Consider the following 14,117-nt stretch of genomic DNA (forward strand, 5'->3'; position numbering starts at 1 on the left):
ATGGATATATGTACACTACCAAATGTAAAATAGCTAGTGGGAAGCAGCCGCATAGCACAGGGAGATCAACTGGGTGCTTTGTGACCACCTAGAGGGGTGGGATAGGGAAGGTGGGAGGGAGACGCAAGAGGGAGGGGATATGGGGATATATGTATATATATAGCTGATTCCCTTTGTTATAAAGCAGTGTTATAAAGCAGAAACTAACACACCATTGTAAAGGCATTATACTTCAATAAAGATGTTAAAAAAAATAAAATACAACTTCTGCTCTTCAAAAGATACTATTAAAAGAATGAGAAGATAAGGCAGACAAGAAAATATTAGCAGAGCATATATTTGATAACATATGTATATGTGGAATATATGAAGCACTCTCAAAAATCAAGATCAAGAAAATGAAAACAACCCAATTAAACAAAGCCCAACTCTAGCCAGAATAACATAAATCCTCTTGTCCTTAAAGCAAGAAAAAACTGAACGAACAAAATCAATACTTTTCTTGACCCATCAGAGAACTGAGGTTGCAGGGCAAACCACCATACCAAAATCTGGAGAGAGAAGAAAATCCAGAAAGTTGCAACCAAGATCTATTTACCTGTACAGAAGCTACTGGAACCATAAACTGATGGAAACAACGTAATTGGGAATTTTGATGAATTTCTGGAAGTAAAGTGTGTACTAGCATAAGAATGAGAAACTCCTGGGGGCCCTGGTCTTGGATGTAGCTTTCAAAAAAAAAATGACAAGACATGCCAAAAGGCAAAGAAAAACAGTCTGAAGAAACCAAAAAGCATCAGAACCAGATTCATATCTGACACAGATTTTGGAGTTGTTAGGAAATTTAAGATAACTATGATTAATATATTAAGGGCTCTGGTGGAAAAAGTAGACAATATGCAAGAACAGATGGGTAATGAAAGCAGAGAGATGGAAACTCTAAGAAAGATTCAAAAAAATGCTGAAATCAAAAGCACTTTAACAAAAATGGAAATTGCATTGATGGTCTCAATTGTAGACTGGACATGGCCAAGAAAAGAATCAGTAAGCTTGAGAATATATAAGTAGAAACTTCTCAAATTGAAATGCAGAGAGGAAAACAAAAAAGACAGAAGAAAACTTCCAAGAACTGTAGGACATTTTCAAAAGGTATAACATACACACAGTTGGAATACCAGGAGAAGAGAGACCAGGGCAGAAGAGATATTTGAAGTAATAATGGCTAAAACTTTTCAAAATTAATAACAGACACCAAACCATAAAGAACACCAAACAGGATAAATACCAAAAATCATTAAAAGATTTGAACAGATACTTAACCAAAGAAGAAATACAAATGATAAATAAGGACATAAGTAGATACTCAACATCTGTAGTCATTAGAGAAACTCGAATGGAAACTATAATAAGATACTACTGGGCTTCCCTGGTGGTGCAGTTGTTGAGAGTCCACCTGCCGATGCAGGGGACACGGGTTCATGCCCCGGTCTGGGAAGATTCCACATGCCGCAGAGCACCTAGGCCCGTGAGCTATGGCCACTGAGCCTGCACGTCTGGAGCCTGTGCTCCGCAACAGGAGAGGCCACAACAGTGAGAGGCCTGTGTACTGCAAACAAAAAAAAAAAAAAAAAAAAACTACTACGCACCTATTAGAATGGCTGATATTAGAACTACAACTGACAATACCATATATTGGTGAGGATGTGTTGCCGGTAGGAATGCAAAATGGTACACTTTGAAAAATAGTTTGGCAGTGTCCTAAAAATTTACATATATATATTTATTATATGGTCCATCCATTCCATGTCTATGTATTTACTTAAAGAAAAAAGATATATGTGTCAATATAAAGACTTGTATATGTATGTTCATAGAAGTATGATTTGCAATAGCCAAAAGCTATAAACAACTCAAATAGGCATCAACAGGTGAATAGATATTAACTGTGGTTTATCTATACAATGGACTATTACCCAGCAGTAAAAAAAGGAATGAAATATCGATGCGAACTCCAGCTTGGGTGAATATCAAGATAATTATGCTGAGTGAAATTATCCATACAAATAAGAGTATGTACTCTGTGGTTATATTTATATAAAATTTTATGTAATACAAACCGATGTATAGCGACAGAAAGCAGATCAGTGGTTATTAGTCTGCTTGGGCTGCTATACCAAAATATCATAGACTGGCTGCCTTAAATAACAAAAATTTATTTTCTCACAGTTCTGGAGCCTGTCTGAGATCAGGGTGCCAGCATGGTCGGGTTGGTGAGAGCTTTCTTCCTGGCTTTCAGACAGACAACCCCTTCTTTCTGTGTCTGCACATGGCAAAGAGAGCAAGCTCTCTGGTGTCTCTACTTATAAGGGCACTAATCCCATCATGAGGGCCCCACCCTGATGACTTCATGTAAACCTAATTACATATCATTACATTAGGGGTTGGGGGATTCAACATATGAATTTTGGGGGGACACAATTCGGCCCATAGCAAGTGGTTACAAGTAGTTGGAGGTGAGGGGACAGGAAAGGGAGAGAGGAAAGGATGAGGAAAAAGGGCCTGTGGAAACTTTTCAGGGTGGTGTATATGTTCATTATGTTGATTGTGGTGATGGTTTCACAAGTATATACATATGTCAAAGCCTATCAAATTGTACACTTTAAATACGTGCAGTCTATTATATTCAAATATTCTTAAATAAAGCTGTTTAAAAAAATCTATTAGGAATACAAATAAATGCAATAAAACTATATGGAAAGGAAGTCAAGGGAATGATAAGCACAGGATGCAGGATGAAGTTTACCTAAGGCTGGAGCAGGAAATGAGGTGGGTTCATGGGTGAAATATATGATTAAATATAGACTATTGTCAAGTCCATAACTTTTGTTTGGGGTGGTGGATTTGCATATATCTAGCTTATTATGAAAAATAACTAATTAATAATTTAAAATTCGATTGTGCTTGGACTAATACTGAGATTATGTCACAATCCATTCAACCAATTTATGCATTTAGGGTTTATGCAGAGAAAAAGGTCCAGATTTTAAACAATATTTTATTCAAATCCTTTCTAACATGATTTTAGTGTTAACATAGATACAAAGGCATCCCCACAATATCATTTATCTACTTAAAAAAATTTTCTCATAGGTAACATTTCTATCAGAGAATTTATGTGGGGATGTGGGGGAACAAAATGGAAAATTCTCCTGCTGTGGTTTATGAAAACCACATGATGGCAGCATCAGGCAAGCAGTGATTTAAAAAAAAAAAAAAAGTTTAATGATTTATACTGAAAGCTGAGTAAATCATTTTGATATGATTTACCTATCAGTGGGATTGGTAGGTCCCTGTAGCCATATGTGTCTCTTCCTATTCATTTCCAGATGGAAACCATCCCAAGAGTTATTTTAGTCACTCAGATCTATATAATTACGTCTTTTTGAGCAGTTGCTATCATAAACATACTATATCATGTAACTTGAGATTATTTACTTTTCAAAGTATCTTCAAAATCTGGAATTTCTTGGATCAACAATAGTTACTTCTTTTCTTTTTCATATTTTTCTCTTTTCTTTATAATGATATCTTCATGTATTTTTGAGTGCGTTCAGCTTTGATAAAGAATTTACCAAAATCAAAAGGCCCTTTGAAACATCTGGGTATTTCTTTGTAGAAAGTCTTTCAAGAGAAGTATTTGTATTATTGCTCTCTGACGCTCTTTGTTCATTTACCAGTTCAAAAAATATTTACCTAGAATCCAATCTGTTCCTATATATGTGTCTGTGATAGTCACTAGGGGAAAGGGGTAGTTAGAAAGCAATTTGAGACTCACTGTCCTTGAGAAGTTTGCAAGCAAGTCCCTAAAACACAGCATCTCTTCTTTTCCCTTTTGTGTAAAAGAAGCTCATCAGAATAGACATGCTCACTTATCCAACTGTTTCCTCTATGGAATAGACACTGCTTCAAGTTTAGTACAATGTATTTGACAGAAGTCACAGTGTATAGTGTCTGGGAAGCCAAGGGCTTAATAAACAGGGTGTCTTCAACACTACTTCTGAAAAATAAAGCAATTTTTGGATCTCCATGTACTTTTCATATGACTCAAGAAACTCGAAGGGCCAAAGGTAGCAACCTTCGCGTGATGTGTAGGTTCCCACTTCATTAACTTTTTTTAATAGCCTATGAAGTAAGCCTGCCTAGGGATGTCCTTGTAGTTTCGTGGCTATAGGAGAAAGAGGCTAAGGAAGGGTAAAGGGCCAGATCCACCCCTTTCTGACCTAGAGAACACCTCCCACTCCACCTCCAAGCTCTATTTTCTCAGGTTTGGGGGTAGAGTAATACAGTGAGATAATAGTCACTTCCCATTCCCTTTTTGTCCTTGATGATGAAACAGTTCTAAAATGATATTGGGTAAGTGGTAAGACCCGATAAGTATTTTCTGTCTTGAAACATTGATGTAGAACCCAGAGGGTGTAACTTATGTATTGAGTTGAGAACAGTGAACACAGCTTCCAAAAGTATATCTCTCATTTACTCCTAGAAAATAATTAACTCATTAAGAGGCTGCAGCTAAATAATTTGATTAGGCAGATCTTTATTTCTTTAGAATGTAAGCTCCAGAGGTTAATAGTTTTGTTTGTTTGGTTAGCTTATATATCCTAAATCCTTAGAACAGTGCAAAGCACGTGGTAGACAATAAATATTTAAATATTATAAATACATAAATATTTATTGAGTGAATAAATGAGTGAATTTTCAGAGGCCTTGTCTACACTTGTTCAGAGTGTTGACTTTACTGTATCAGCATAAAGCTTTGCCTGAGATTTCTTATTTTTCAAGTCTTGAAAGGAAGAAATAAATGAAAAACAAACAGACGTGAATCTTTTACATTAAATTTACATTGGAGGATATAAAAGTGCCAAATATCTAATAATGTAGATGCAGCTATTGACAAATCAAAATTTTAATGAAAGCCATTTTGGTTTTCATTGTATTTGAAAAAGATGGATGTCAGAGGTTGTAGAAAGATCAGACATCTTTCCCTCATATTAGTCTATTCTAATTGTCTGCAGGTTTCCACTAATTTGTCTCAGCTTCTTCATTTATAAATCAAGGGTAATTGTAGTCATTTATTCAACAAATTTCCAAGCACTGTGCTTTGTGCTAGAAATACATCAATGAAAAAAAAAAAGAAGACAGAAAGTTCTGCCCTTGCTGAGTAGTAGGAGAGACAGACAACAAAAAATAAACACAATAAGTAAGTAATTACTGTATATCTATTAGAAGTTGATATGCTATGGGAAAAAAGAAAAAGTAGAGCATGGTAAAGAGGATTGGGATGTTCGGGGGATGTTCAGGGATATTATATTTTTATTTTATAGTATTTAATATACAAAGGACATGCTAGAATAATGCACATTTTGTCACTTGAATAGGGTTTAGCCTTTGACCTCTTAACTACATTGGTTATCTTTCAAACATACGGGGGCTGACTTCTTCCCAACCTTCATGTTTAGCTTAAATGCCACTGGCTCAGAGAGCCCTTCCCAGCCCTTCTGAAATTTTTAAAATTCTGTTAATCCCTATTTTAGATCTGCTTTTTTCTGTGACAGACAAATAAGGTACTCCAAACATGCACATTTTTCCTTACATTCCCCATCTTCTCTTAGCAGCTAGGCTTCGGACTTCAAAGGGGGGGCAGGCAGTTCACCTGGAGATGGAAAAGCAAATGTTTAGTAGACAAATATTTGCTGGGCCATGAAGAGATAGTGGGGCACAGAGTGGATTCTGATTTCTAGGTCCTGCCTAGAGTTTCCCCCAGCAACCTAGCCCATATTCTTTGCAGATTATCTCTGGTGATATCTCTATTCTGGGAACAGTTCTTTTATCTAAATTCTTTAGGCAGCTAAGGGGGAGGTAAAATGAAATCCTCATGCCAAAGAGATACATTTTTGTGTGGCAAATTTTCTCCTTCACAGTATGAAGTAGGGATTGTGGCTCAGTTTGGTTTTTTTCTATATGGCTATCAAATTGTTCAAGTATTAATTGCTGAAAAGACTTTCTTTTTCCCATTGAATTGCTTTTGGCAACTTTGTAAAAAGTCAAATAACTGTATAAGTGTTAGTCTAAAGTTGGGCTTTCTATTCTGTTCCATTGATCTACTTGTCTATCCCTACACTAGCACTACACTGTCTTGATTACTGTAGCTTTGTAGCAAGTCTTAAAGTCAGGTATTGTAAGTCCCTTTTGCTCATTTTCAAGATTTCTTTAGATATTCTAAGTCCTTTGCATAGCCGTATAAATTTTAGAATCAGTTTGTCAACTTCTACCAAAAATACCTCATAGGACTGTGGTTGAGATTACACTGAATCTATAGGTCAAATTGGAAGAATTGACATCTTAATATTATTGAGTCTTCCAGTCCATGAATATGGTACACCCTCCATTTATTTAGGTCATCTGTCAGCAACATTTTGTAGTTTTCATTATAAAAATCATGCCCCCAATTTTAAAATTTACTCCTAAGAATTTTCTGATCTGTGAGTTTTTGTAAATAGAATTATTTAAATTTCATTTTTTAGTATTTGCTGCTTCTGTATGGAAATACAATTGATTTCTTTTGTATATTGACTTGGTATTCTGTGATCTTGCTAAATTCACTTTATTTATTTTTTGTTTTGTTGTTTTGTATATTCTTTAGAATATTCTGCATAAACAACCATTAGAGTGGCTAGAGAGTTTTACTTCTTCCTTTCTGATCTTTAGAACTCTTTATTTTCCTTATTACACCAGCTAGGATCTCCAATAAAATGCTGAATAGAAATGGTGGGGGTGGACACCCTTGCCACCTTCTGATCTTGGGGAAAAGGTTCAGTATTCCATTATTAAGTATAATGTTAACTGTAAATTTTGTGTGTGTGTGTGAATGCCTGTCATATTGAGGACTTCAAGCTTTGCTTTGCCCTTGGTGAGCCACAACTGCATTCTGTTTAGTTCTCTTAGTATTAGATGGGCTGCTTGGAGTTTGCCTCTTGTGTGTGTTGTTCAGGGGTCAGTCAGAGATTTGGGAAGAATTTATAGACACAAGTTGAGTCTCCCCTCTGTGGTTTTCTCTTTTCCTGGGTATATTCCTTCAATTTCCAGTTTCTGTAGTAGCCCCAAACTTTGTCCTTTGATTCCTCAAGCAAGTAAGACTGCAGATTTCTATCCAAATTCTAACTGTCCCTTGTGTAGAAAAACCTCCAAAATGGAAACACTTACAGTGATATTCCTTTCAGATGTCCATTCTCTTCCAAATCTCTCTGCTTCTAGTAACTCTCCAGTGTCAGATAGCTGTGTTTTTATTTTTTAATTTAAAATTTTTACATTCCATTTACAGTTATTACAAAATATTGGCTATATTCTCTGTATTGTATGATACATCCTTGATACCTCTATTTCAATATAATTTCTCCAATGTTTACAGTTGTTTCCTGTGAGAAGTTTGGTCCAATGTAAGCAACTTCAACATTATCAGACATGGAACTTACATTTTAAGATAATGTGGTCGCAATAGTCCTTACAGAGAATGTGGAAATTAAGCAAAGATTTGAAAGAAGAGAGGGATTTAGCCAAAGTGGCAGGTTTTTTTGAAAAGCCTCCAGGCAGACACAAGAGCAATAACCAAGGTGGGAAATACCTGATATGTTAGAGGAATAGCAAGAAGAGCAGGGTTTTCAGAAAAAGAGTGGTGTAAGCAGACATGCATTTGAGAACCATATGGAGGTTCTTTAAAAAACTAAAAATAGGGCTTCCCTGGTGGCGCGGTGGTTGAGAGTCCGCCTGCCGATGCAGGGGACGCAGGTTTGTGTCCCGGTCTGGGAGGATCCCACATGCCGCGGAGCGGCTGGGCCCGTGAGCCATGGCCACTGAGCCTGCGCTTCCGGAGCCTGTGCTCCGCAACGGGAGAGGCCACAACAGTGAGAGGCCCGCGTACCACAAAAAAAACAAAAAAAAAACCCCTAAAAATAGAACTACCATATGACCCAGCAATCCCACTACTGGGCATATACCCTGAGAAAACCATAATTCAAAAAGAGACATGTACCCCAATGTTCATTGCAGCACTGTTTACAATAGCCAGGACATGGAATCAACCTAAATGTCCATCAACAGATGTATGGATAAAGAAGATGTGGTACACATATTCGATGGAATATTATTCAGCCATAAAAAGGAATGAAATTGAGTTATTTGTAGTGAGTTGGATGGGCCTAGTTTATGTCATACAGAGTGAAGTAAGTCAGAAAGAGAAAAACAAATACCATATGCTGATGCATATATATGGAATCTAAAAAAGTGGTACTGATGAACCTAGTGGCAGGACAGGAATAAAGACACAGACGTAGAGAACACAGACTTGAAGACATGGGCGGGGGGAGCGGGGAAGGGGAAGCTGGGATGAGGTGAGAGAGTGGCATGGACATATATACACTACCAGCTGTAAAATGGATGGCTAGTGGGAAGCTGCTGCAGAGCACAGGGAGATCAACTCGATGCTTTGTGATGACCCAGAGGGATGGAATGGGGAGGGTGGGAGGGAGGCTCAAGAGGGAGGAGATATGGGGATATGTGTATACATATAGCTGATTCACTTTGTTGTACAGCAGAAACTAACACAACATTGTAAAGCAATTATACACCAATAAAGATGTGGGAAAAAAATAACCTCTGCTATTTTGTGAATAGATTATATGGATACAAACATAGAAGCAAATAATTAGCTAGGAGAATTAGTTGTTGCAAGAGTTCACAGGAGAGATAATGGCCACTCAAACCAGAGTGGACATGGTGAGGATAGTGAAGGGCTAGATATGTTATGAAGGAAGAACCAAAAGATTTTTCAATTGATCGGATGTTGCGTGTGAAAGAAAGTGAGGTGTTCAGAATGTCTCCAGGTTTTTCTGGCAAGCAAGGATGATTTCTGTATAACACAGAAGGATGGAATTGCCATCAACTGAGTTGGAGAAGGCTATGGGTGAATCAGTTTAATAAGACAAAGTCTGTGCCCTAAAAGGCTCACACTCGTAAGTAAGAGAGATACTTAACCAACGTGATCAACTAACAGAAGTAATGTGGTAAGTGCTTTTTACAGTAGTTCTATGGGGACCAGAAGAGATAAAAATTATCATTTCACTTTGTGATGAGGGAACAGCTGAGAGGGATCAATATATTGAAGAATAAATAGGATGTGAAACAACAGGGAGGAAGGAATTAGTAATGGAAAAATAATCATGAGCAAGAACGTAGAAATGCAAAAATTAATGTTAAGGGCTTGGGAATGGGACAGATTGGTGTGAATTGAGGTAAGGATGTGTCATAATGATGGTAGGGAAAGGGATGGGGCACTTGGAGGGAGGGAAGTATAGGACAAAAGATATAATCAAGCTAAAGAACATATTTGTTCATGAGCTTGCCCTTATCCAACAGGCATTGGGGAAGTGGAAAGAGGTACTTTTGAACAGTAACATGAAAATCCTTGGATGGAAAATAAACCAGTAATTTGTTTGTTTTCTTTGTGTTGTTGTTACTTATCCAAAGGCAATTAAACATATTATAAATAAATCACAGAAATATATATTCAACGTTGTAGTTCTAAAGTGTGGTACCTAAAGACATTCCCCGAGCTGTTCTATTGCATTATTATGAATTCAATTTGATGATTTTTTTTCCTGGCATGATTTAATGACTTCTCATAATATTAAATAGATGGGAAAAACACACACTCACAAAGTGAATAATGCCAGTTTTCCCGTTCATTTGGGTAAGGTATTAAGTGGTTAGTTGTTTGCCAATGTACTCTATGAATCAAAAATGTTTTATAACCATTGTAAAAAAATTAATGCTTTTGAGGCTCATGATTGTTTCTTCTTTTCAAGTCATGGGCCCCAGGGATGAGACATCAGGGGACTCTCAGTAGCAGTCAGTTAAAAGCATGAAATGTATTTATTTCTCTTACTCATTTAACAAAAGGTGCTATAAAATGTTTGATGCTGTTTTGCATGTATTTAGATACATGTTAGTTAATCCAAAAATACTGTTGTTTTTGGAGGTCTAGAAGAAACAGTGCATTCCTTGGGATATTTTAGGATGATCAAAATGTCTTGATTAGAAGAGGCAGGGGCCCTTGCTGATATTAATTGTTGAGTGGTATTTAAGATTGATTAATATTTATGATTTGTGTATAACACAGAAAGAAAAACTGGTTTTAGGACAAACAGATGTGGATTTTAATTCTGGATCCCTCTTCTTAGTAGTAGTTTGAGATTGGCTGAGTCTCAAAATCTTTCAGTTTCATCTTTAAAATGAAGATAATACCTTTTCTATCTTAGCCCTCAGTAACTATGAAGACCAAAGGGGAAACCTATGTGATGGTAACATGAACATTATAAAGCACTCTTTGAATGTAAGATATACTAACTTCTATTATTTCCATACACTGTAGATTACATAATGAAAGGTACATCTTTCCTGGCAAAGGATGTATGTGAGATTTAATCCACTCCTGAGATAACATAGAGTTACATAAAAGTGATGTATGAATTGGTGTCCTTGATTTTTATGATCCTAACATTTTTAATCTACTCATATAGGTTTTTTCCTTTTAGATTAAATAGTAAGCACATTAATAATCAGTTTTCATGTGTTCAGTACATCACACCTTTTATATGTCCACACATCTGTCTTTTAAACAAAAATTACTTAATTAACTTAAGATAAAATTGTTCTGAAATGAAGATCTGGGTTGAAGTTTTAAGAAATACATTAGAGGACAGGTCTATAGTTGCCAGTTTCTAGTGCTTGCCCCCAAATTTTCAGATGCTTACATTTCTTCCTGAGTATTTCAGCTATTGTGTGAGATGAATTGTTCATTACAAGTTAATGTTATTTTTAGTGAGTAAAACAGCACAGACCAGTAGACTGCGAAATTCAATATAGTTCAGACTTATTTGGTAAGAGGATGGCTCTCAAAATCTACAAAAGAACCTTTGTTGAATTCTTTCAATACATTATTGGCCCATACATACAGTAGCCAATTTTGAATTTAGAAATGAACTAATTTAAGCCATAACTCAATAATGGAGTGTTCAATTACAGTTATTTCTTTTTTTATTTACAAAGCTTTTGATTTTGTTGTAAGAAATATCCATGGCATGAAGCTTCTGCATGAGTGGTAGGTGTCTAAAAACTGAATCATCACCATCATCATCATCATAATCAACCAGATTTAAAAAGGAACCACTATTTTTGTCCTCAAATAGTAAGTTAAATATGTAATTCTAAAAAAAATTTTTGCTAGAACTTGTATAATCATCTTCTATCTTCAGAGAAAACAGATGGAGGCTTACTCTGGTAGGACATTATAGAATGAATACAATTATTGAAAGTGACAAACTAGTCATTGGAGAGATATTCCAAAGACCCAATTTCTAATTGAATATGATTCATATTATGACTTTTATATATGTAAATGATTTGGTAGCCTAGTAATGGCAAATTGGATCTATTTAAAGTAAGATGGCAGTAGTGTCACTTTTAGGATATAAAATATCTGAGACATAAGGCATGTCTCTTTTGAAAACTGTTTGAACTTGGGCTTTGATAATGTTTTAAAAAATTATTTCTAAATGGCATTCATTGTGTAATATATAAGGAAACTTTTCTGTAGCAAATATACCTTTATTTTAGTATTTTAGGAATGTGGGTTAATTGTTGGATTTAGGATACCCTAAGCTACTCTGCATAGAGTAGTATTAAGAGCCTATTTTATATTTCTATACTTATTACTTTTCAAAATGAGATGATTGGCATCTCATATCTCATTTGATTAGTTCATTACTCAAGTTATGTTCTTTTCCTTTCGTAAAGGAAACCATAATGATATTTTGGATTTCAATGTAATAATGCTTCAGGGAAATGATGTGTGTGGTACATGTGTATGTGTGTGTGTGTGTGTGTGTGTTTGCTTTTCTATTATGTCATTTGGGAGGAAGCTAGGCATTAATGATGTCATGGCTATTTTTAACACTAACAAAGCCCTTTTAATCTGTAATGCTAACAATATTCAACAGAAGCCTATTCGTGGAACTATCTTGTATAGGAAAAACATACATTTAAATATGCAAACTTATAGAGGCAAAGCCTTATCATCTGACTGTTCCCAGATCTCATTGGTATTGTTTGATTTCACAGATTTTTCCCTTTTACCAGGCCAGCCACTTCTGGCCCTGTACCTGCATATACTCTTACAGCAGTTAATTACAGCCATTGGTCAAGAGCAGTTTGGCTTACTATTTTCATGGCAATAAAAGGAATAGAGTAATGATTTTATATCTTAACTAAAGCTGAACCATAAGAGCTGTGACTGTTGGCCCTCCAATTTAATTTTCCAGACTTGCAAATAGATAACAATTGTAAAACTATATCAATTTTATTTACTTTTCAGACCATGTGGATGAGCGGACAGTATGCAATGGAATTGCCCCGGAAAAAGACGTAGATGGATTTCATATTATTAACATTGGAAGACTATGCCTGGATCAGCATTCTCTCATACCTGCCACTGCTAGTGCTGTTTGGGAAATTATCAAACGAACAGGTTGGTCTATGGGACATGGGTGCTAAGTACCAAAATGAGCATTTTCACATTGTCTTGAAAGAGAGTGAAAGAAAATAAGCATTAAACTTCAATCTACAGGAATATACAAAGTTACAGAAGTCAAAGAATAATCTGAAATAAGATAAAATGAAGAACACATGCCAGGTTACAAGAAACTGCTGTTTCACCTTTCAGGGAGTGAATTTTCCAAATAGAAAGTTTATCTCCCTACTCTAAAACTATAAGCTGAAGGTATTTTCATGTACATTTTTCAAAATGTATTATGTTTTTCCTTACCTTTAAAAACAAAATATGCTGGGCTTCCTTGGTGATGCAATGGTTAAGAATCCTCCTGCCAATGCAGGTGACTCGGGTTCGAGCCCTGGTCCAGGAAGATCCCACATGCTGTGGAGCAACTAAGCCTGTGCACCACAACTACTGAGCCTGCGCTCTATAGCCCGCGAGCCACAACTACTGAAGCCCGTGCTCTAAGAGCCCGTGCTCCACAACAAGAGAAGCCACTGCAATGAGAAGCCCCTGCACCACAACAAAGATCCAACGCAACCAAATAAATTTATAAACAAATAAATAAAATAAGTTTATTTTTAAAAAAATGTGCCGAACATTTTGCACCATCTCTAATGAGCTAGGTTTTCATTATAAACACTTGCCCTTGAATTGTGCTCTAAATTCAATAATGCTCTCAAAGACCCTCGATAGTTCTCCTGCCTTCATCACTGTCTCTTACATTTTTGGCAGCATCTCCTCCTGCTAATCTTCTCTTTTCTAACTGAGGGAGAGAACTTCCAAGGGCAAGCAGATCCTAGAATTATACTCTTAGAATGTTAGTACTTAGAAAAGCCTTAATTCTAATTTTTTCATTTTACTTATGAAGATACTATGCCCCAAAGAGATTAAGTGTGTTAAATCTGGAAGCTTTATCTTTCAGACCTTTCTAAGTCCATAAATTTAGTGCTTCTCTCCTATAGAATAAAGTGCATGAGTTTTGTGAAAAATACTTTTTCCCCCACTTCATTTTGTCCTAGATTTGCTCCAAGTTTGATTGCCAATTAAACTTGACCTTGCACTTTGCTTGCTTTGTGATTAGTAGTTAATATTTTGTCTCCACTCTTCTAACACTTCATATGAATTTTAATGTTTAAAACTAATTTAATGGAAGCTTGAAAATGTCTGTGGTTTTTTAATGAGGCCATAATGAGAGGGAACATGACAGATCCAAGAATTATAAAAAGAAATATTTATAAATAGTGAATTAGATTAGATTATAAATATTTATAAATAGTAAATATTTATAAATAGTGAAAAGAAATATTTATAAATAGTGGGAACATTATAGACAAGCCACAAAATAATTCAAATTAAATTAGAACTTTTTAAAGAATACTGCAGTTGGCTGTTGAGATGTTTACTTTGCTTCTTGTTGCTTATTCTTCATTTAAACCAAACTCTGTGTTTT

The 14,117-nt window shown here is 35.8% G+C and overlaps 1 protein-coding gene across 1 annotated transcript in view; it reads left to right on the forward strand.

Moving 5' to 3' along the window:
• MTHFD2L (methylenetetrahydrofolate dehydrogenase (NADP+ dependent) 2 like) overlaps nucleotides 1-14,117 on the forward strand; it is a gene marked incomplete at its 3' end in the record, with an annotated part of 137,846 nt that overhangs the window by 31,414 nt on the left and 92,315 nt on the right. Inside the window, exon 4 of the mRNA XM_082838301.1 lies at nucleotides 12,488-12,640. Coding sequence (XP_082694427.1) covers nucleotides 12,488-12,640 — 153 coding nt within the window. The remainder of the gene's footprint in view (nucleotides 1-12,487; nucleotides 12,641-14,117) is intronic.

Source organism: Leucopleurus acutus (genome assembly GCF_964270905.1).
Source record: "Leucopleurus acutus genome assembly, chromosome: 4".
Classification (NCBI taxonomy): domain Eukaryota; kingdom Metazoa; phylum Chordata; class Mammalia; order Artiodactyla; family Delphinidae; genus Leucopleurus; species Leucopleurus acutus.